The sequence below is a fragment of the Pongo abelii genome, chromosome 10, assembly GCF_028885655.2.
Source record: "Pongo abelii isolate AG06213 chromosome 10, NHGRI_mPonAbe1-v2.0_pri, whole genome shotgun sequence".
Lineage (NCBI taxonomy): Eukaryota > Metazoa > Chordata > Mammalia > Primates > Hominidae > Pongo > Pongo abelii.
This window is the reverse complement of record NC_071995.2, coordinates 80,509,799-80,531,371: the sequence shown is the minus strand read 5'-3', so window position 1 is coordinate 80,531,371 and position 21,573 is coordinate 80,509,799. Positions and strand designations below refer to the sequence as shown.

The 21,573-nt window shown below is 38.6% G+C and overlaps 2 protein-coding genes across 14 annotated transcripts in view; one reads left to right on the top strand and one right to left on the bottom strand.

The window, feature by feature from the left end:
- Positions 1-4,714, bottom strand: part of METTL25 (methyltransferase like 25) — a 124,257-nt gene extending 119,543 nt beyond the window's left edge. For 6 of the 12 annotated variants that reach the window (XR_008511718.2, XM_054526282.2, XM_063711516.1 and 3 more), the window contains exon 1: positions 4,346-4,678. Coding sequence is in view for 8 of the 12 variants with exons in the window: in XM_054526282.2 (XP_054382257.1) it covers positions 4,346-4,641 (296 nt within the window). In the remaining 4 variants the exon portion in view is untranslated. 12 annotated transcript variants of the gene reach the window in all.
- On the top strand, positions 4,396-10,854 carry CCDC59 (coiled-coil domain containing 59). Of its 2 annotated transcripts, none has more exons than XM_054527437.2 (4): positions 4,396-4,491; positions 5,850-6,218; positions 8,573-8,672; positions 9,866-10,854. In XM_054527437.2, the coding sequence occupies exons 2-4, from the start codon at positions 5,893-5,895 to the stop codon at positions 10,025-10,027; spliced, it is 588 nt and encodes a 195-aa protein (XP_054383412.1). In that variant the 5' UTR covers positions 4,396-4,491; positions 5,850-5,892; the 3' UTR covers positions 10,028-10,854. The 2 variants fall into 2 exon arrangements, with proteins under 2 accessions (XP_054383412.1, XP_002823596.1); XM_002823550.5 differs by lacking the exon at positions 4,396-4,491 and adding an exon at positions 4,719-4,947 and having other exon boundaries at positions 5,912-6,218.
- The last annotated feature ends 10,719 nt before the right edge of the window (positions 10,855-21,573 follow it).

Sequence of the window (21,573 nt, the reverse complement as noted above, 5' to 3'; positions counted from 1 at the left end):
TGTGGTATTCCACTGCTAGATCCACAGGGACTAGGAGCATCCCCAGCAAGAAAGCCATAAACTCTGACTTCCTACCCAATCAGTCAGTCTTTTCAATAGTAACCTCTTCTTATATTTCTGCCTTTGGTCATTTTCCAGAATCTTACAGTTGTTTTTAATAATCTGGCCAGTTTTCATCATTGTTATTTGCAGGAGAATCTGACCTCTTCGAGCTACTGTTCCTTGAAATGTCCCTGGACTATTTTAATAGCCTCTTATATTATATTCCTGTTTCTTCCCTTATCTTCCTTCACTTTTCTTACCTTCTCTTCTCCACACAGAAACCAGACTTTAAAACATAAATCACATGGTATCACATTACCACATAAAATTCTCAAAGAGCTTCGCATTTCACTCAGAATAAAAGCCAAGTACTGAGTACAGCCTACAAGTTTTATGTGAGGATGTCCTGGGCTACCTCCAAATGCCATCTCTCACCAGTCTCACCAAGACTGCTCTGCTGTGTTTAAAATGCACCAAGCGTGCTCCAGCTTGGGCACCTGCTGTTCACTTCACCTGAAAGATATCCCTTTCTATAAATTAGCTGAATTACCTTTCACAGTATCCCATCAGGCAGGTACTAAAGTTACCCCCATTTTACAGATGAGGAACTAATGTACAATGAGTTGAAGCAAATTGCCGAAGTTGGCACAGCTAATAAGTGCTGGAGTCAATATTTGAACCCAGGCAGTCTGTCTGGAAAGCCATAATTTATGCACCGAAAAGATAGTTATTTCTAACGTATTTCCTTTTTATTTTAGAGAATTAAATATTTTATTCTAGTTCTTTTTAGATGAACAATGAAGAAGAAACTCTTAGGACTCTAATTAGACACGAAGATCACCTGGCACATGAAACCTACTGAAATGGATACACTGAGGACTTTTAGAAAAAACTTTGTTCCATAAAACACCAAATGATTGTGCTGAACATCTGTTAGTGTGCTTTTCCAAACTGTGCATTGCAGCTCTGGGAATAATGTTTACTTGTAACCCCTCATAAAATATCAGCAGAAGACTAAAAGGTGACAGTGTGCTGGCAGCCCTTACTCGCTCTCGGTGCCTCCTCGGCCTTGGTGCCCACTCTGGCCGCGCTTGAGGAGTCCTTCAGCCCACCGCTGCACTGTGGGAGCACCTCTCTAGGCTGGCCGAGGCTGGAGCCGGCTCCCTCAGCTTGCAGGGAGGTGTAGAGGGAGAGGCGCGGGCGGGAACCAGGGCTGCGCACCCCGCTTGCGGGCCAGCACGAGTTCCAGGTGGCTGTGGGCTTGGCAGGCCCAGCACTCGGAGCAGCCGGCTGGCACTGCCGGCCCCAGGCAGTGAGGAGCTTAGCACCCGGGACAGCAGCTGAGGAGGATGCACCAGGTCCCCCAGCAGTGCTGGCCCACCAGCGCTGCTCTTGAATTCTCACTGGGCCTCAGCCGCCTCCCCGCAAAGCAGGGCTTGAGACCTGCAGCCTGCCATGCCTGAGCCCCCCTCCCTCCGCCATGGGCTCCTGCACCGCCCGAGCCTCCCCAACGAGCACCACCTCCTGCTTCACGGCACCCGGTCCCATCGACCACCCAAGGGCTGAGGAGCGCAGGCGCACGGCATGGGACTGGTGGGCAACTCCACCTGAGGCCCCAATGTGGGATCCACTAGGTGAAGCCAGCTGGGCTCCTGAGTCTAGTGGGAACTTGGATAACCTTTATGTCTAGCTAAGGGATTGTAAATACACCAATCAGCACTCTGTGTCTAGCTCAAAATTTGTAAATGCACCAATCAGCACCCTGTGTCTAGCTCAAGGTTTGTAAATGCACCAATCAGTGCTCTGTGTCTTGCTGATCTAGCGGGGACTAGGGGAACTTTCATGTCTAGCTCAGGGATTGTAAATGCACCAATCAGCACCCCATCAAAATGGACTAATCAGCAGGATGTGGGTGGGGCCAGATAAGAGAATAAAAGCAGGCTGCTGGACCCAGCAGCGGCAACCTTGTGGAAGCTTTGTTCTTTCACTCCTTGCAATAAATCTTGCTGCTGCTCTCTCTTTGGGTCCACACTGCCTTTGTAAGCTGTAACACTCACCGCGAAGGTCTGCAGCTTCACTCCTGAGGCCAGCGAGACCACGAACCCACCAGGAGGAATGAACAACTCCAGACGCGCTGCCTTAAGAGCTATAACACTCACTGCTAAGGTCTGCAGTTTCACTTCTGAAGCCAGCGAGACCACGAACCCACCATAAGGAAGAAACTCCGAACACATCCGAACATCAGAAGGAACAAACTCCGGACACGCTGCCTTTAAGAACTGTAACACTCACTGAGAGGGTCCGCGGCTTCATTCTTGAAGTCAGTGAGACCAAGATCCCAACGATTCCGGACACAAGACCATACTCCTTGTGAGTCCCTAGTGGAAATCTATTTCAGTCTCCTTGCAGTTCCTCAAACACACCATGTAGGCTCCCTCGTCAGGGCATTTCTGCTCCCTGTTGTCACTAAATGGACTGCTTTCCCTCCAGAGATCTTCATTGCTCGGTTTTTTTCTTATCTTTTCAGAGTTAGAGCTACGTCAGTGAGGTCTTGCCAGAACAACTTACTTAAAAATGCAAACATTTTTCTCTTCTTCCCCTTATTTACTCCTCCCTTATCTAGTATACTTTCTTTTTCTTACAGCACTAAAAAAGTTTCAAGTCAGATGACCCAGGTTTCAGAATCTTCCATTATAAGCTATATCCCTTGCAAATTAACTCCTCAAGTTATAATTTCACAAATTGAGAATAACAGAACCTATCTTGCAAGGCTGATGTAAAGATTAAAAGAGAAAATATACATGAAGACGCTTGGCACACTACAGGGTATATAGTAAATATCAAATAATCCAATTATTATTAGAATATGTAAGACAATCTAACTCTACCATTGTCTGGAGACCAGGCTAAACACGTATTAAAGTCTTACACTCTAAACTTGAGAGTAGTTTCATCTTATTTATTTAAAACTAACATGAGTAACTCAATTCCTCCATTCAACAAATATTCATCCAGTATCTAATGTATGCCAAGTATTTTACCAAGTGCTGGGAATACATCAGTTGACAAGTCAGACAAAGACTCTGCTCTTTTGGAGTTTAAGTAAAATTGTCATGTCATCATAAGTGCCATATATTTATTATGAGAGCAAACTGAAGAAGTGCCTAACTTTTCAATAACAATGACTTAAAAAAACAACAACAGTATTTACCAAGTGCTATTGTAAGAGGTCCCTCTAGTGATGCTTTGCAGTCAGAGAATGCTCAATGAATAAAGTTCACTAGTAAGGGTAAGTTTGGGAAGTCTAGAAGGAAAGTAACAATCCCAGAAGCCTGTTGGTATCCATTATTCTACTTCCAAAATATGCTTGCCTGAGAAGAATCTACATTTCTTGAGGGAAGGAAAACCTCGAGCCTACAAAAATTCAAGACACATATTAGGTACTTTAAAATAGTTTTTAAATGAAATAGTGAATATTTGAATACCATCCTAGTCCAAGATACAATCATCTGTTGTACTACTGAGATAGTCTTTTAACTGGCCTCTCAGCTTAAGCTTTTGCCCCACTAGTCTATTCTTCAAATAATTCACAGTTATCTTTTCAAATGTGAATTAGGTCACTATGTTGCCTAAATAATCCCAAAGGTTTCCATCACACTTAAAATCCAAAATCCTTCCAAGGCCTAGAAAGTCCTGTGCCATCTGGCCGCTGCTTGCCTCCCGTCCTGCACCTGCAGCCCCTCACCTGGCTAGAGCCAAGCCTAGCCTGCGGTTCCCACCACCTGCAACCCCTTCCTGTGGCTCTGCAGGTTGGTGCCTTCTCATGTTCCTGACCTCCTAAATTGAGGGAGCCTCCTTACACAATCCCTACCACATTACACTGTTTTTACTTTCTACTTCATTACCACCATTTGAAATTATCTTTATTAACTGTTGAGTAATCTTCCACCACATGCTGGAAGATTCCACCTAGAATTTATAAAACCTGTGAGAGCACTGCTCCCCTAGTTTCCCTTGCGTCAATTATTATGGAATTACTGGATGAAGGAACTCCCCTGCCCTGTTTCCTGCTTTCTTTAAATTGTGGAAATACACAAGCACCCAAAGAAAGAGTGATCCTGATGCCAAAGAACATCCCCACCCCACCCCTCAACTAATCCGACCTCTCCTCGGTTTCCCAGAGGGCCGCCCCGCCTCCGCCGCCGCGCACCTGGTTCTGCTGGCTTCCACCAGGGGGCTCCTTCGCCTGCCGGGACCTTCTCCTCCGCCTCCCTTCCCGCCCCGCCTAACCCCCAAAACCAACCTGCTTCCCCCTCTGCTTCCACTAGGGGGCGCGTCTCTGAGGGCCGGGCCTGCGCCTCCGACGCTGACTTCCTCAGCGCAGCCACCACTGTCTCCGGTGGCAAGTCGACCAGCTCCTCCCACACGGATTCTGTGTAGAAATCCACGGTATGTGCATTGGAAATGGACAGGGCATCCCTCAGGAACTGCAGCAGTCCCTGCAACTTGGCACGCAGCGTGGGCAGGTCCAGGGTCACCGGGAGAGAGCAAGAAGCCGCCATGACGCTCACCCTCCCAGGCTGTAGGTGGCGCAAACATGGCCGTGAGGCGCCAGCTCGGCCCAAATTAGCACAGGCAGGCTCAGTAGAACTCCGAGCCGGATTCTTTCTGAGCGATTGATTGACTCGGCTTGGTGACGTATTTTGTGGGCGTCCGTCGTGGTCTTCTGATGACGCAGTTAGTCGGCTGCAATGGCGCCGGTGAGGCGGTCCGCGAAGTGGCGGCTTGGTGGTATTGAGGCGCGTGGTGAAGGGGTTTCCACGGTCGGGTACAGGAATAAGAATGTGAAACAGAAGACATGGAGGCCTAACCACCCGCAAGCCTTCGTGGGGAGCGTTCGCGAGGGTATGTAAGAAGGCAACCATTTGCAAGTCCTCAGGCTTGCTAAGTCTTAGGATACAAGACCCGCTGAAGCTTGGAAGAAGGATTTAGGAACCAGACCCGGTCCTCCCTGGAGCACGGGAATTCATTCCTGAGCCCGCTAAAGCTGTGAGCTTCGCAGAGCTCTAGATAGGAAGACGGAGCAGTGTTGCTAACTTTAATTATTTAAATGTCTTTCCTGACGTAACCCTGTATTTCATCAGAACTTTTTTCCTATATTTTTCCTGAGAAACTGAGCAGAGAGAGTCTATGGCCCTGTGAACTTTTGCACATGTAGTAAGGTAAAGGATAGAGAGGACAGGGCCAGAAACACTACTCCGAATTCTTCCTTACTACAAATACCCGAGGCCCTCCAGCCCTCGCATTAATTTGTGTTTGTCCTTTTGTATTGCTGTCTGTAAGGTCCCGTAGATCCCACTTGGAATATATAAATGTTAAATTCAGTCTTGTGATAATTGCTGGCTTTTCAGACAGCCATACACTGTCTTTTTCTTTCGTGTTGAAACATTTTCGAAAACATATATAGTAGTTTGTCCAAGGTAAGATACTAGATGTGGCATTTTTTTTTTCTATTTTTTAAGCATTTATTGAAGGCTCAGATTGTTTTAGATGAACCAAGGAATTTGTTTTGATTTGTGAATACGGCTGTAAACTCCAGTTGTGCAACAGTCTGAACTGGTCAGTTTTTCTTTGAGATTCTTACTTGGATTTCTGCATGACTGTTAGCCTGGTCTTTTTGCAAAGGGCCAACTTGCTATGCAGTCCATCAACTTAAATTTGTTGCTTGAAATAATTTTTTAAAGCAAAACATAATCGTAGAATCTGAATGTGATGATGTAAAAAAAGTTTTCATTTGTAATTCACAGCTTCATTCTTCGCTCAACTTCTTTTCTCTGAAAGTAATTTTGGATGATATTCCTCAATGTAGGACAAGGCTTTGCTTTTCGAAGAAAGCTGAGAATACAGCAAAGTTACAAGAAATTGCTACGGAAGGAAAAGAAGCCTCAAACGTCACTGGAATCTCAATTCACAGATCGATACCCAGATAATCTGAAACATCTCTATTTAGCTGAAGAGGAAAGACTTAGGAAGCAACCAAGAAAAGTCGACCATCCTTTGTCAGAACAAGTTCACCAGCCTTTGCTTGAAGAACAGCGTAGCATTGACCAGCCTTTATTTGAAGATCAGTGTAGCTTTGACCAGCCTCAGCCAGAACAATGTATTAAAACAGTGAAGTATGTATTTTCTTCATTTGAAATCCTTTAAGTGTTGTTTTATTATTTAAAAGTACTATAGGATAATTTACATAGGAATTGGATTTTTTCTTATTTAACACATTTTAGAAGTCACAGTTTAGGGAAACATTTTCATGGAAGCTCTATTTTTAGCTTCAATAACTGAATTAGGCTGATTTAGCTTAATTGACAAAGTAACATAATGGGAATTAAGAGCTCTGGAATTTGGGTTTCTTCCTCTCAAGTACAGGTGGTAACTTGAATGGACCATATGTTATGAATATATTTTTGAAAAATAACTTCTGAGAGGTGTTATAATTTTAGTCATTAACAGTATGGGTTCTAGAGCCAGACTCAACATGTTAGTGCCCCAGTGACCTCTTCTTTAAAATGGGAAAAATAACACTATGTCCTCTTTAAATTGGGAAAGATAATACCGTAATGAATATATACTTCAGAGTTGCCATGTTGCACAGCTCCAGAATGGATTACTCACATAAACTCAGGTGTTCCTAAGGTGTTTCATGACATTGTTGTGAAGACACAGTGAGTTAATATATATGAGGATCTTAAAGGGTATATATGGTACGTGGTTAATGCTCTTGAGCGTTAGCTACTACTATTAATCTGGATTTTCTGCAGAGGACCAGAAATGGGTTGCAGTTGCAAATGCACAGCTCTGTGACGCTTTGGTTTTATAAGAGTTAACTTATAAAAAACTATCGCTGCATACTTCAAGTTAAAAAACAATGCTAAAATCTAAAATTGCAAGAAGCTGGGTATTAACTTGGGAGCATAATTTTTTACTTCATTAAAACCGTATCTTTTAAAGTCGTGGCTATTTGCGCTAAAAATAACAGGAAATGGGACCACGGGGGGAAAAATGTAATTGGGGATGAAGGCAGAGACAAAAAGTTTACTTCTTTTGGTAGGCTTGATCATTATATTGTTAAATAATCAGTATAAATTTCAGGGAAAAGATTAGCACTAGAAATGTAGATTTGAGTTATTCTGTGATAATTGAAGTAAGGAAGTTTAAATCGTGAGAAAGGAAGGTAAAAAATCATGCTTTTAAAGATTATGGTTTATTTTGGGGTGGAAACAGGGAAAATGTTGTCATTGAAGAAGTTAAGCTTTTCAGGACTGGAGAAAGAGAGAAATACAGTGACAGCTCAGTCCACAGAGAAAAGTTGTGTAGGGATTAGTCAGCTATCAAATATTGTGGTCCCCCATTATCTGTTCGGAAGATGTTCCAAGACCCCCAGTGGATGCCCTGAAACTGCAAATGGTACCAAACCCAGTTTCTGTCGATTGGAATATATTTCCGTTAGTGTCTTTTACTTGGGAATTTAATGCCTTTTCCATCTTAAATCATGTACTGTGGCCATAACTTTTCCAGTTTGAAGTGTGACAGCAAAACTAGCATGGACTTCTTTTTCCTTCACAATTTGATGTATAGAAGATTTTTTATAACCATAGATCTTAGCAACTTCAACATATGATTTTTTTTCTTTCCTTATTAAGTCAGGAACTTTTACCTTTTCACTTAAAGCAAACACTCAGAGTGGTGTACAATTTAAAACATATGAATTGTTTATTTCTGGAATTTTTCAATTTAATATTTTTGGACCTCTGTTGACTGCAGGTAACTGAAACCATGGAACAGGGAAACCATGGATAAGGGGTGTGCTACTGTACTATAAAGTTGAAGGTGAATAGGACTGAGAACAGGTCTCTGGATTTGTGGACTAGGCAGTCACTAGTTACTAGTCCAGAGTCACTAGTAACTAGTAGCTATTAAAATATTATATTGTAGTTATAGAGTATAGTGAAAAGTTGAATGACAGAGGAAAGTAAAGTTATTACTGAATCAAGGATACTGAGGAAATGAATGGAATTCCAAGTAGTTGGATTAGCCTTGGCAAAAAGGACATCTTCAGAGAGGTGAGAAGTACTTAAAGATAGAACAGTTCAAAATGGTGTCTAGGTCCAAGATATGGTGATTCATGACTAAGTAGATAAAATGGAATAGAGAGGAGGGGCTCAGAAAACTTTGAGATTAAAGTTCATATATACACATAATTTTCTTAACATCCTTAAACAATAAGTTTAATTGTTTTTTCAGTCTGGCATTTCTGTCATTCATATACTGGTTTCATTACTTTTAAAAGTTTTTTTTTTTTTTTAAACTTTTTCATAGCTTTCTATATTTTTTCCTAGTTGAAATATTTCTCTAAGAATCCACATTTGTGCCTTTTATTTGATGTATACTCTTAAAAGCTACAACTGTGTTTTTAATACCTTTTTGGACATTTTACTAATAAAGTCCTATTTCTTCATCCCCCAATTAAAAGCTGCTTTACAATTCCAAAGAAAAATAAAAAGAAAACATCAAATCAAAAAGCACAAGAAGAATATGAACAGGTACAAGCTAAACGTGCTGCTAAGAAACAAGTAAGTTCTACTTTAAAAATATTTAGTATAGTTTTTCTTATTTATCCTAAATATGTACACTATACCTGTTGTGCGTCTTGGTGCTGGGCACACAGTATTCTCTCTGTAAATATTTGTTGAATGAATGAGTAGTCTGAGCAAAGGTAGAGGATTGCATCTTATTCCAATTCCTTGCTTGTATTATCTCAAGCAATGCTAGTAGGTCAAAAATAAGATTTTGAACACATTGTTTATAGCTCAATATTGTGAACATCTGGGACAAAGTTTCTCTAAGTGTGGTCCAGGAACTTGCACTTGTTAACAAGCACCTCAAAAGATTTTTATGCATAATAAAACTTGAGAACCACTGACCTAAGAAAAATATAGATGATTTTCATAACATTACATTGAAGAAAGTAAAAGCAAAAGGGGAGGTGTTAGAATAAAATACTTTTTTACTATAAAGAGGTGTTCTTGCCTGTAAAAAAAAAAAAAAAAAAAAAGAGAACTACTATTTTAGCTTAGCAAAAGTTAGCACTCTATTATTTAGAAAACCAGAATTGTAGACCAGAATTAGACTTTTTTCAAATGAATACAGAATTACCCACAGCCTCAACAAAATTGTCATTTTGTTGCAACTGTGGTAGTTCTTGTTTTTGCATTGAAGTTTTATTAATCTGTAGCTTTAAAAAGTATAATGTGTCAGTTAAAAATACCCTAAAGATGATATGTAATTTTGCTTGTTTTTGCTGTAGAATATCTGTAATTAAGAATTCTTAACATCTAAAATGTTTTCATTGTTCTTAAGCTGGTGGCAGATTAGGAGAAAGCAGGAAAATTTCTTCATGGGAATACTGGACCAGTATTAACTAGCACAGCTTTATGCTTTTTCCAACTATCTGTCACCTTTGGAAATAGTATATCAGATGAAGTGCAGTAATGATCATTATGCTGTAAAACATTTAATGTCCTTTTAAAATTGTCTTTATATAGAGCTGGGGCTTTGTGATCATGAAAATTCTCTGTTATACCATGTGTTGTTATAATGTGAAGGCAAAGAGGGTACTTTGCTTCAATTAGGAGAAACTGCACATCTTGCAAAATAGAAGAGACAAACCTTAGAGTGTTTGCTTAGTAATAGCTATTTGAAAACAATTTCTGAACTGTATCTACTGTTTGTTGCTAATGAAAGTTACATATGTTAATAATTTTAGGAATTCGAGAGGAGAAAACAGGAGAGAGAAGAAGCCCAAAGGCAGTACAAAAAGAAGAAAATGGAAGTGTTTAAAATATTGAACAAAAAGACTAAAAAGGGCCAACCAAACTTGAATGTACAAATGGAGTACCTTCTTCAAAAAATACAAGAAAAATGTTAAACATTTTATTCCTACAGGTTAAAATATCTGCTGCCTATTAGGTTCTTCTGTGACAAGTGCCTCCCAGCAGTGAACTAAATTTGTCGACATAAACTGGATTGCTAAACTATGCTAAATATAAGATGTTCACATATTTTTATTATGGTAAAAAATTTTCTAAATATGTTCTACATATGTTTCTTATTTATTTGCCTCTGAAGGAAGGTTGGCCTGAAGAACTGAAAGAACCTCTTATTTGCCAGACAGGCCCAAGCATGTAGTACTTTTGTACCACATGAGATTTATATGAAATAAATTTTTTTAAAAATAAGGAATCAGAGCTATCAATGAAGCATTTCAATGAAATGTTTCAGTTTAGTAAACAGTTATTTTAAAATTTATTTTAATGATGAGGGAGGCAAAGACTCCCCTTGGACTTTTTATTTATTTTAAGTACATGTTAACAGGGTGATGGGTGCTGAAATAAACTGTCCTCACCATATAACAAAGCGACCTTGATAAAGCAGTGAACTCAAAGTCTGATATTTATAATGGAAGTACATGGCTTGTTAGTCTAAGGTCTTTTAAGTAATGATGGAAACCCCACAGTGTCACAGCAAGAATTAAGCTTTCCAGTTCCTATGGACCCTATACTTTAAGAACATTATCTCTGTCTGCCTTGTTGGTACCCTTGTGAGCTGAGATAAGCCACTGGGATAACTGCTTCTCAAGCTTTGCAAATTGCAGAAGAGTGAGAAAGGTTTGACTATATATATAGTCATTGTAAGCAAAAAGGACTGACCAATAATACTTGCCAAATATTGAATAATAAAATTTTATAAATGATAGCAAATACAATCTGAAATTGCATTAAGATTTTAGGGAGCTCTTTCAGTCTACTAATTTATTCTGCATTTCAAGATCAGTAGAAAGTGCTTAGATAACACTGAACTTAATCTTCATTGCATAGAAAAGCAATGCTTTAGAAATTTGCATTGCACTATATTGCATTTAAAATATGCAGCCCAGAAAGCCTAAATTTGGCTACATTGGTGAAGACAGCACATCATGATGCAGGATAAATTATTTCAGTAAATTGCTTTATAATTTTTGTGCATTTTCACTTCTAGACAATCATGACAAAACATGGAGATCTAGTCCTTTTGAGAGACAAGTGAAAGTCAAGTTATATTCATTTTAACAACTTTGTTAAACAGCTGCTTTATGCAAGGCTTATATTAAGGAGTTACTCTTTAAAATTCCAAAGTTCTTGTAGAGGAATAAATGCAAAGTAATGATATAATAGGGGAAAAAGTAATCAGTCACAATCAGATAAAGCAAAAGGTTCAGATTTTAGTGTATCAATGAAGCACCCAGGAAGCTTTTCCTTTTTTTTTTTTAAAATTTTGGTGGTGGACAGTCTCCCGCCCAGGCTGGAGTGCAGTGGTGTGATCATGGCTCACTGCAGCCTCGAACTCCTGGGCTCAAGTGATCCTGCTCAGCCTCACGAGTAGCTGGGACTACATGTGCGTGCCAACACCTCACTAACATTTTCTGTAGAGATGAGGTCTTGCCATGTTCAGCCTTGCCTGGACTGGTTTTGAACTGGCCTCAGGGATCCTCTTGGCTCAACCTTGGCCGTACGAAGTGCTGAGATTATAGGTGTGAGCCACTGTGCCTGGCCTATAGGCTTCTTAAGAGGCATGTTTGAGGTCCCTACACTAAGGAATTTGGATGCTGTAGATGGGCTTAGTAATGGATGTTTTAACAGGCAACCCCAGTGATTTTGCTGTGGTTTCTCCTCACCACACTTGAAAAATGTTGGACCAGGGCCTCAGAGAAGAAAGAGGTTTTTGGTTTAAGAAATTAGAGAAAGTTTCATGTGTGCAATAGCATTTGATGAAAGCCTTCGAGGTTAAAAAGATTAGAAGTGAAATAGCATGAGGAAAGTTACAAAGGGAAGCAAGCTTGGTATTATTTAAATATCTCATAAATAGTTAGAAAGAATATGTTATTATTGATGGAGGAAATACTTCCTGTCGGTTCCCTATTGTTTCCTTCCATGTGGAGAAGACACCATCATCCAAACACTCATGGTATCTTTACTTCTTGTCCCACTTGTTCCACCCAGGGGAGGTAAAGTAATAAATGATGTCTGGGAGGAGGACCTGGGCTGTCAGCAGAGTGCATGTACTCTTAATTGCTATTCTAATACTATAAGTGAAGAACAGGCTATATTGATAAATGTTAGAAGGGGGATGGATATTTTTGGAAAATATATCTAGAAATTTGTGCTGTATGGGTTATTACATCAAGAAATAAAACAGGAATAAAATTTGAAGGAGCACAACATAGAAATAGAGAGGCTTAATTGTGGCCATAGCTTATGGTTTCTGGTTTCAGACCTTAATGTATATGTAGGGAGCTTTGATCTTGGTAGTTTGTAGAGGCTTCTATTAGGGCTATTAATTTGATTTTGTAAGTGTGAAGTAGGCTTCTAGTTGCAGTTTTGGCAAGAGGCTTTAAGACTTAAGGCACATGGAATTTTGACCTAAAGGTTTAGGGTATCTTTGTCTAGAGAAATTGGTAATTTCTGTAGAGACAATGTGCAATACTGGGCTTTAAGCACATATGCGCAGGCCTCAATGAAGCAGAGTTTGAGTGAGGGTGATGGAGACACATTGGCTTCAGCAAAGCCAGAGAATGTGGAAGTGGGGCTCACCCAAATGCTGGCCTCATGGATGTCCTCACCAGATGCCAGCCCAAGGTGAGGCTTAGCAAGCTACTGTAGTGCTGGCATCAACAAAGGCACTGGCATGTGCAAGTGGTCTCATGCAGGCTACTGCAGCTTGACCTTGGCCTACATTAAATATGCATGTGTGAGCAGCAAAGGCCTCATAAGATGCTGCTAAGTCGACACCAGAAAACAATTTTATTCATGGCAAGGATTTAATGATATAAGAAGAAATATTCATAGCTATGCTAGATGTTAATGACTGTATCAGTATTTGCTACTTTTAAAGATATATGTGCCTTGGTTGCAATATAAAGTTCTAGAAAAGCTCAAGGTCTAAATTGTTCTGAGAGTTATTGAAATGCTGTGTAAAAGAGAAAATTTTGAATCTGAAGATATTTGAACATACTGGGAAAAGATCAGGTCTCCTTTGACTTGGTGATTGGGACTGGACCACTCCAAATTCTATACTTGGTAAGATAGCATCAGTGTTTCAGATGTCACTTTCTGAAAGAAGATACAGAGTGCCATGCTAAATGCATGGTGAAAAGTTTAACTTCTTGCTGACAAATTTCTTCCAACTTAGTTTAAGTGTGCAGCTCATGTGACTGGCATTCTGATAAGGCTAAAGCCATCACTGGTTATCCTCCTTCCTACTGATTCATGAGTTCATGCTATAGAGTTTCTGTTACATGTAGTCTTTGGCAAGAAATACTACTGAGTTCTGGGAGCATAATTTTGTACAGGATAACTGCCTTTTAAATTTGGTGGATATAAGGCAAGTATTGTAATTATCTTGGGTGTTTTATTAACTCTCCAGACCTTTTGTAAGTTGAGGCACACCATAGAGTTGTTGAATTAATTTAACTTCTGAAGTGCCAAATGAATGTGTTGTATCCATATCCAAAAAGAGACAGCCAGGCTGCAGCTGCTGAAGGAATCCTAAGAGGCATTAAGAACATTTCTGCCTATGAGTGAATCCAATAAGAAACTGGGAAGGGCTTTAATTTTATTCAACTTTTACCTTATTACAGTGAGAGAATTTGATTCTGGGTTTTGATTATTTTGGTCTTTGGACATTAACTTGAAAGGTAACTTAATATGTAGACTTAATTTTCTCCCCAGGAGTTTGATAAGAGGAAAGATTTATACTGAAAGGTGGGACATCTGCATTTTGCTGGCAGATTAACATTGGATGCTCTTTATGTATTTGGATAATTCCCATCGAGAGCACTTGATTGAATCACCCATGGAGCTGATAGAGAGCCCTGTGGTGGAAATGCTACTTATGGGCCTGATGACCTTGGGTTTTACAAAAAGATTTATTGAAGTATAATTGACTGAGCATACATAAAGTGTTCAATTTGGTGACTTTTGACACATGTATATGCTCATGAAACCATCACGGCAATCAACTACCTATCACCATCACTTCCTAACGTTTCCTTATGGCCTGTTGTAATCAATCCCAGGCAGCCACTTATCTGCTGTCACTAGTATGCATTTTCAAAATTTTTATATAATCAGGATCATATACTATAAAGTTTTTTGTCTGGGCCTCTTTAAGTCAGCATAATTATTTGGAGATTCATCCATGATGTTGGATTTATCAAAAGTTTGCTCCTTTGTATTGCTGAGTGTTCTATTGTATGGACATATATAATTTGTTTATCTATTCACCTGTTGATAGGCATGATAGGCATTTTGTTTTGTTTTGTTTGTTTTTTGAGACTCAGTCTCACTCTGTTGCTCAGGCTGGAGTGCACCAGTGCATTCTCAGCTCACTGCAACCTCCACTGCCTGGGTTCATGATTCTCCTTCCTCAGCCTCTCAAGTAGCTGAGATTACAGACGCATGCCAACACACCTGACTAATTTTTGTATTTTTAGTGGAGACGGGGTTTTGCGATGTTGACCAGGCTGGTCACGAACTCCTGACCTAAGTGATTAGCCCTCCTTGGCCTCCCAAAGTGCTGGAATTACAGGTGTGAGCCACCACACCTGATCTGGCTCTTAAAAATAAAGCTACTGTGAACATTTGTGTGTAAGTCTTGTATGGGCATACACTTTAATTTCTCTTAGGTAACTACCTAGGAGTAGAATGACTGAGACACATGGTAGTTAGGTATTTAACTTTTTGGGAAATATGACATCTGTAAAATGACTGGGTACTGGAAAAGGAGCTTCCTGGTAAAACGGATAAGTAGCCTGTGAAGTCAAATTAGTGGTCCAACAATGACACTCCTCTAAGGACCTCAGTAACACCCCATTGTCTGCTCTGTGTTTTATCTATTTGCACGGTCGGCCTTCCAGTTCCTAGAGGATATGCATGCTGTATTTTCTACCTTAAATTTCACCACTTTATCTCAGTCTGTTCTTCAGAGAACCAATAAAATAACTGGGGAGGGTGTCTCCAGCAAAACACTGATAGGCTATGATTTTACCAGACTTGTAACTTTTCCCAATTTCAGTTGTGTGAAACTAACTACAACTAACTTATTGCTCCAACTAACTTATTGAGACTTACTCTGTCATAGTGTTATGAAATTAAAGTACACCAGAAGGCAGCACATTGGAGCAACCCAAATTACAGCAGATCCTTTGCATCTATTGGACTCTCCTGGTGCACTGTTAGATCAGACTACTTCTAGTCTTCAGGCTAAAGATTCTACTGATGAGAGAAATATTTGCAATTGACCTAGTAAGGTTCAAATAAATCCTTATAACCCCCCACCAACGTCATTCCAATATCTACACAAACCTGAAGAAATCACAGGAATAAAATCGATTATTGAGTCTTCATAAGAATAAGGACAGCCATATCTCAGTCCTTGCAATCTTCCCATATAGCCGTTTCAGAAGCCTGTCAGGAAAGGATACCCATTTATTCAGTAACTCAGGATAAGCAATAAAATTATGATTTCTAGATTCCTGGTAGTTTCCAATATGAATCTGTCTTGTCATCCAATTGCTGAAGAAGTAAATATTTATTTATAGTGGTAGATGTATGTGCAGCATTCTTTAGTACACATGTAGATACAGTTAACATTTGCTCACGGTTTTTGTGGGAAAATTAACAGCATTTGTGGCTATATACCATAGTTGCTCCACCCCCCGCCCAACCCTCTGCATCCCTGGTTTTGCTTTTCAAAGTTTCAGTTGAATGTGGCCAACTGCAATCCAAAAATATTAAGTGGAAAATTCCAGATTCCTAAGTTTTAAATTGTTTGTTGTTGTGAGTAACATGATGAAATCTCACACCATCTCATTGTGTCCTCCCTGAAATGTGAATCATATCTGGCATATCCCAGCAGTGTATGCTATCTGTCTTAGGCACTTAGTAGCCATCTGGGTTATTAGATCAAAAAATAATAATAATATGTATATAGAGTTTGGTACTATCCATGGTTTTATGCATCCTCTAGGGGTCTTGAAACATATGTCCCACTGATAAGAGGGGTCTACTATACCACATATTGGATTTATGGACTCCTCATCAATTTGTTTTCAATCCAAAGTGACTTCTTTGAGGGTCCATTCTCACACAATATGCAGATGATATTTTGCAGTGCCCTCTTGATCTAAGTATTTCACAGAGACTCCATATTTCTTTTCAAGATTAGCTGAAAAGGGGCATAAGGAATCTAGAGAAAAGTGATTCTGCCAAGAAACTGAGCAAATTATTTGAGTCATGATCTGTCAGTACATGGGTATTTTCTTTTGTACACCAAAACAAAGAAAATTCCATTTTACTAAAGCTCTAAATTAAAAGACAATGAAAAAATTTTTAGGATTGACTGGTTATTGCAAGCAATAAATACCTATTTTTTTAAAAGTTGCTCAGTCCTCTTATGAACTTACTATGACAATTCCTGAGACTTTCTCATGTCATATAAAAGTAGAAGAAGCTTTCTCATCTTTGAATTCTCTTTAACAACATCCCACTTTGGGTATCCCTAAATCATCTAAAAACCTTCTCTCTTTTGTTCAAGAAAGACAAGATGATGCATTGGGAATATTAACTCAAGAGAAGCCTGTTTATTTTGTCTCTTAGCATATCCCTTGGTTTGGTAACTAAGATCTAACCCAATTTTCATGTTTGCAGGAGGTGGTAGCAGCTGCCAAACTGGTGAAAGCTTTTGCCAATGTGGCATTTACTTTTCATTAACTCTGTGGTTTGCATGTACTGGGAAATCACTGTTACTTCTAGGCAGCACTCGACATTTCTCTATCAACAACTTTTACATTTATGTAGCCCTTTTATTCTTTGTGCATCACTATTTACCATTGTTCAAATTGTACTCTTATAACTTGAATTCTTCAAGATGAAGGGAAAACATGGCTATAACAATAACTCAGGAATTAAGCATACCCAGGTCAGACCTTACAAACACCTTTTTAGTTAATTCTGATTTAATATAGTTTATAGATGGGTTTTTACTTTAAAAAAAGACAATGGCATCCCCTTCTTTCTGTATCCACTGAAAATGCAGCCATTAAAGCAGCTCATTACATTGTATTCTATCTTCCCAGGTAGCTGAATTAATAGCTCTGACTAAAGCTTGTATTGTGGCAAAAGATAAAAAGAGAACAGATGTGCTTTAAGAATTGTTCATGATTTTGGAATATTATGAAAACTGGAAGGATTTATGACCTCTTAAGATATTTTGACTACCAGTGGAAAAATAGTAATGTTTTAGTGAAAGTGATTAAAAACTCACAAGGAGATCCTAGTTATTAAGATAGAAGTGCATATGCAGATCAAAATCTGAGGGCAATGCTCTTGCAAGGTTAGATGCTAAATGAGCTGCTTTTCAAATTCCAGCTAAAAGGGATGCTTTAAAATGGACATCTCTCTCCACCAAACTCTCAGAAGAAGAATTGTCTCAATTTAAACTGGCTATGATTGACTTACAGTGATTAGCTCAACCTTCTGAAAGGCAAAGTTGGGGATCCCCTTTCCATAAAGATAGATTTTGGCAATTTTGGAATTTAGTGCCCTATAGCACCACAATCCCACCACTGAACCCAGGTCAAATTATTCTATGATTGTTCACGTTATAGAATTAAACTACTTTTGCATTAAATAAGTAATGGTAGATAACAAGCATAATCCAGGTACATCTGTTAAGGTGAGGCATGGTTCAGTTCCTCTACTCAAGACTCCTGAGGATTTACAGATGGGATTTATACAACTGCCTAAATCTTTAGGCTATGTATACACATTAGTTATTGTTGGTAAAAATTTCTGGCTGGATAGATGCTTTTCCTTGCCAAAGAGCTAACACTGTCACAGTTGTTAAAATATTAAACCATACATTCCCAAATGGAAATACTCATTTCATGAGAATAAGCATAAAGAAACTCTGTTAGATCTTTCCACTAACCCAGAAAATTCACTGTTAGCATTACCCCAGTCTTAAAGAGAAGTAGAATGAGTAAAGGAGACACTGAAGATGACACTGTCCAAATTTTCATAAACATTTAATTTTCCCTGGTCTACATTTTCCCACTACCATTAATAACCATGTAGTCCTCTCCTCAGAGCTCCCATGGACTTTCTATAAGATCATTACAAGACACCATCTACCACTAGGAAAAACTTTACTAATGCATGCAGACCTACCTGGATGCTGTCAGAAACTAACTTCCTTTACTCAGTTTTATGCACAGCAGGGATGAGCTACCTCTTCAAAGGAAACAACTCTTAAAATTTTGCATGACCTCCAACCCAGGAAGTGTGTCGTTTAGAAGACATATTGTATTAATTTCCTAGGGCTACAATAACAAAGTACTACAAAGTCAGTGTCTTAGAACACAAAAATGTATTGTCTTACTGTTCTGGAGGCCAAAAGTCTGAAACCCAAAATCAAGGTGTAAGGAGGGCCATGCTCCCTTTGAAGATGCATCACAGGGAAAGATTGGTTCCAGGATTCTCTTCTGGCTCTGGTAATTCCCTTGGCTTATGGCATCATAACTCCAGTCTTCACATGTTATTCTTCCTGTGTGTATGTCTCTGTGCCCAAATTTTCTTTTTTATTAGGACACCAGTCATTGAATTAGGGTCTACCCTAATTACTGCATTTTAATTCGATTTCATATGTAAAGATTCTATCTCCAAATGAAGTAACATTCTGAGGTCCTGGAGGATATCACTCCAACGTATTTTTTTGAGGATACACAATGCATAACACATCAATGTAAAAATGCTTTACAACATTGCTGGGACACCATTTTTGTTTCTTCTGTGTCACTGTGGAAACAACTGCTAACCCAAATCAGTAGGTTTCTTTCACATGAGATATTAAACTGAGGCTACATCAAAAGTCTTTAGAAGCAGACAACTTTAAGAGACAGTCATCCTGCCCAATAACCCTGAACCAAGGAGATGACAGTGATATCATCTTCTGTCCCTGAGCCAACAAAATAAAATACGGCAGAATGAATTCCTTAGGAAATCTTTCCCTTTTAATGTTATTATTCTGGCATTCTTTGGTGATTTAGCCTAAATATCATGAGATCATTCTTTTTTTCTCAGCACTTAACCACATTCAGTTCTTAGTACTGTATATTCAAAATACATAGTGACAGCCTGTGCCTTTGTATTGCAAAAATGACTGTGTGTATGAAAACTTTCTTTTTCATACACAGAATATCTCCATACTACCAGTCCCTTGTAATTCCAGTTATTCTACATCTGTGATTGCTCTAGTCCCCAGTGGTCATAATCCACTTGAGGTTTGTGAAACCTTTCTTGTGATTCTCTGAAGAGGCCCAATTTACCTGATTGAAAATTACACAAGTCATGTGGTCTGAATGGGGACAACCTTTGTTATAACTCAGTTTCAGGGGCTAAAAACAATAGTTCTCATCACAAATATGTCAGTTTCAGCAATATTTGAGAAATGAAAAATATCAAAGTAATAAAGGGAAATAAGACAAAAAGTCTTTAGTGCAAGTCCTAAAGATTGATTTGTAAGTAACTCCTTCTTCCCTATTCCAATTGGGTTTATGGAACTAGAGCTTATTGGCTATTACCTGGTAACTTATTAGGCTTAGTCATTTAGCCTTCCTTATGTCAGTGTTGCAGATTGACAGGATCTATTAGAGATGGCAAGGAAATATTTTGTCCATCAAAAATATTTCATCACTGGCTAGGTGGGTTCGTTAGTTCAAGGAAAATTTCGACTTGTTTTGTTTATAGCAATACAATGTCGATGTATACGTTTCAGAAAATTATCTCAATGAAACAACTCCATGGCTGAACTTCTGATATATGGTGACATTTAAATGATGAGGTATCCTAGAATTGACTGAATTCCTTATGGTCAAATCTTCTCCTCTGGGATAGAGGAAAAACTACAGGAAGGAACTGATGAAGTTTGACACTTTGGACACATCACCTACAAAGCAGAGTCAGCCAAATGCTATAATCCCAAATTAGGGAACTCACACAGCAGAGGAGCTTAGATAGTCTAAAATACCCCACACAAACAATCCAACCAGCTCAGTATTTACTTAATCCACAAACTCAGATATAGCCATCCCCAGAACATCACTGAGAAACTTTACTTTCCTAATACAGAACAGAGATGATTGAGGATCTTGGGGATATAGAGGATCTACTCTATTTCTCCTTCTCCAAGTTTCTTTTGTGGGAGCCTCCAATATTATATACATATGCATACATATACATATATATGTGTGTATAGGTATATATACACACATATGGATACATATACATGTACCTATACACACATATATATACACATATATACATACATACACATATATACATATATACACACATATATATACACACATATATATGTTTTACGTATTATGTATAAAATTTTACAACAGGAATAGAAAAACAAGTAGAGGAACCTTGCTTGGGTTAAAAAGTGTTGGGTTTGTTAGATTTACACCTGAGTAGGCCTCAAATTATCCGTTCACAGCAGTGGAGAAAGTCAAGTGCATCTTTAATACCATTCATTCCCTCTTGCCATCCTTAAGAAAAAATCTTTTGGAAATTCTACTTGAGTCACTGTGGCTGTACATTTTGAAGGTTAATTTTTATGCTTTTAAATGTAGATTAAAAAGTGAATTTATTTTAAAAGCATTGACATTTTTGTGTGACTAGCATTTTATGCTTGCATTTTGAAAATGGTATTTTGGATTTCTTTTGTCTTCATCTATGTACAATTTGGCACTAATGTATCATCTTAAGTTATAAACATTCACAATAACTGTTTTCCCTAGTAAAACATGATAAACTACTGGTAAATTCATTCATTACATTCTTACTCCCAAACTGCATTTCTAGGCAAATTTATTTTTGGTATGCTTTATTAATAGAGTAAGAAGAAAATCAAAGTTTTGAATCAGAGAAGAGAGGCTTACAATTTATAATAACCCATGGCTAGTCACTTAAAAATTTTTGAGATGTATTCTGCAATATGAATAATTATGATCTATAATTAGGGACATTCATATATTCTTTAAAGAGTATATGCTCTGTCATCAATTCTGAAGTCTTATCTGCATTCTTCAATTTTATAGGGATGTTTTTACATTAGTAGCCTAAAAAGTGGACCACTCATATGAGTCATGCCTACAACCTTTTTGTATACATAGAAATTTTACCAGTAAGATGTATGTACTGTTCTAGGAAATTAGAAACCACTAATCTAATACGAAAAGTGAGAATTGTTCTTTGCTGTTGGTTGAAATACTTTATCAGTATGCAGTATTCTGCTGTTCCAATAATTACTGAAATTGAGAAACATTATTAATGATTTATATAGAGTATGATAGGAACAAATATGTTCGAA

Bases quoted from the DNA above. Each gene is read 5' to 3' on its own strand.
- CCDC59 (XM_002823550.5), top strand. From the start codon at position 4,794: ATGGCGCCGGTGAGGCGGTCCGCGAAGTGGCGGCTTGGTGGTATTGAG. The intron at 6,219-8,572 runs GTATGTATTTTC...CCCAATTAAAAG, and splicing joins CAATGTATTAAAACAGTGAA to CTGCTTTACAATTCCAAAGA. The intron at 8,673-9,865 runs GTAAGTTCTACT...TAATAATTTTAG, and splicing joins AACGTGCTGCTAAGAAACAA to GAATTCGAGAGGAGAAAACA.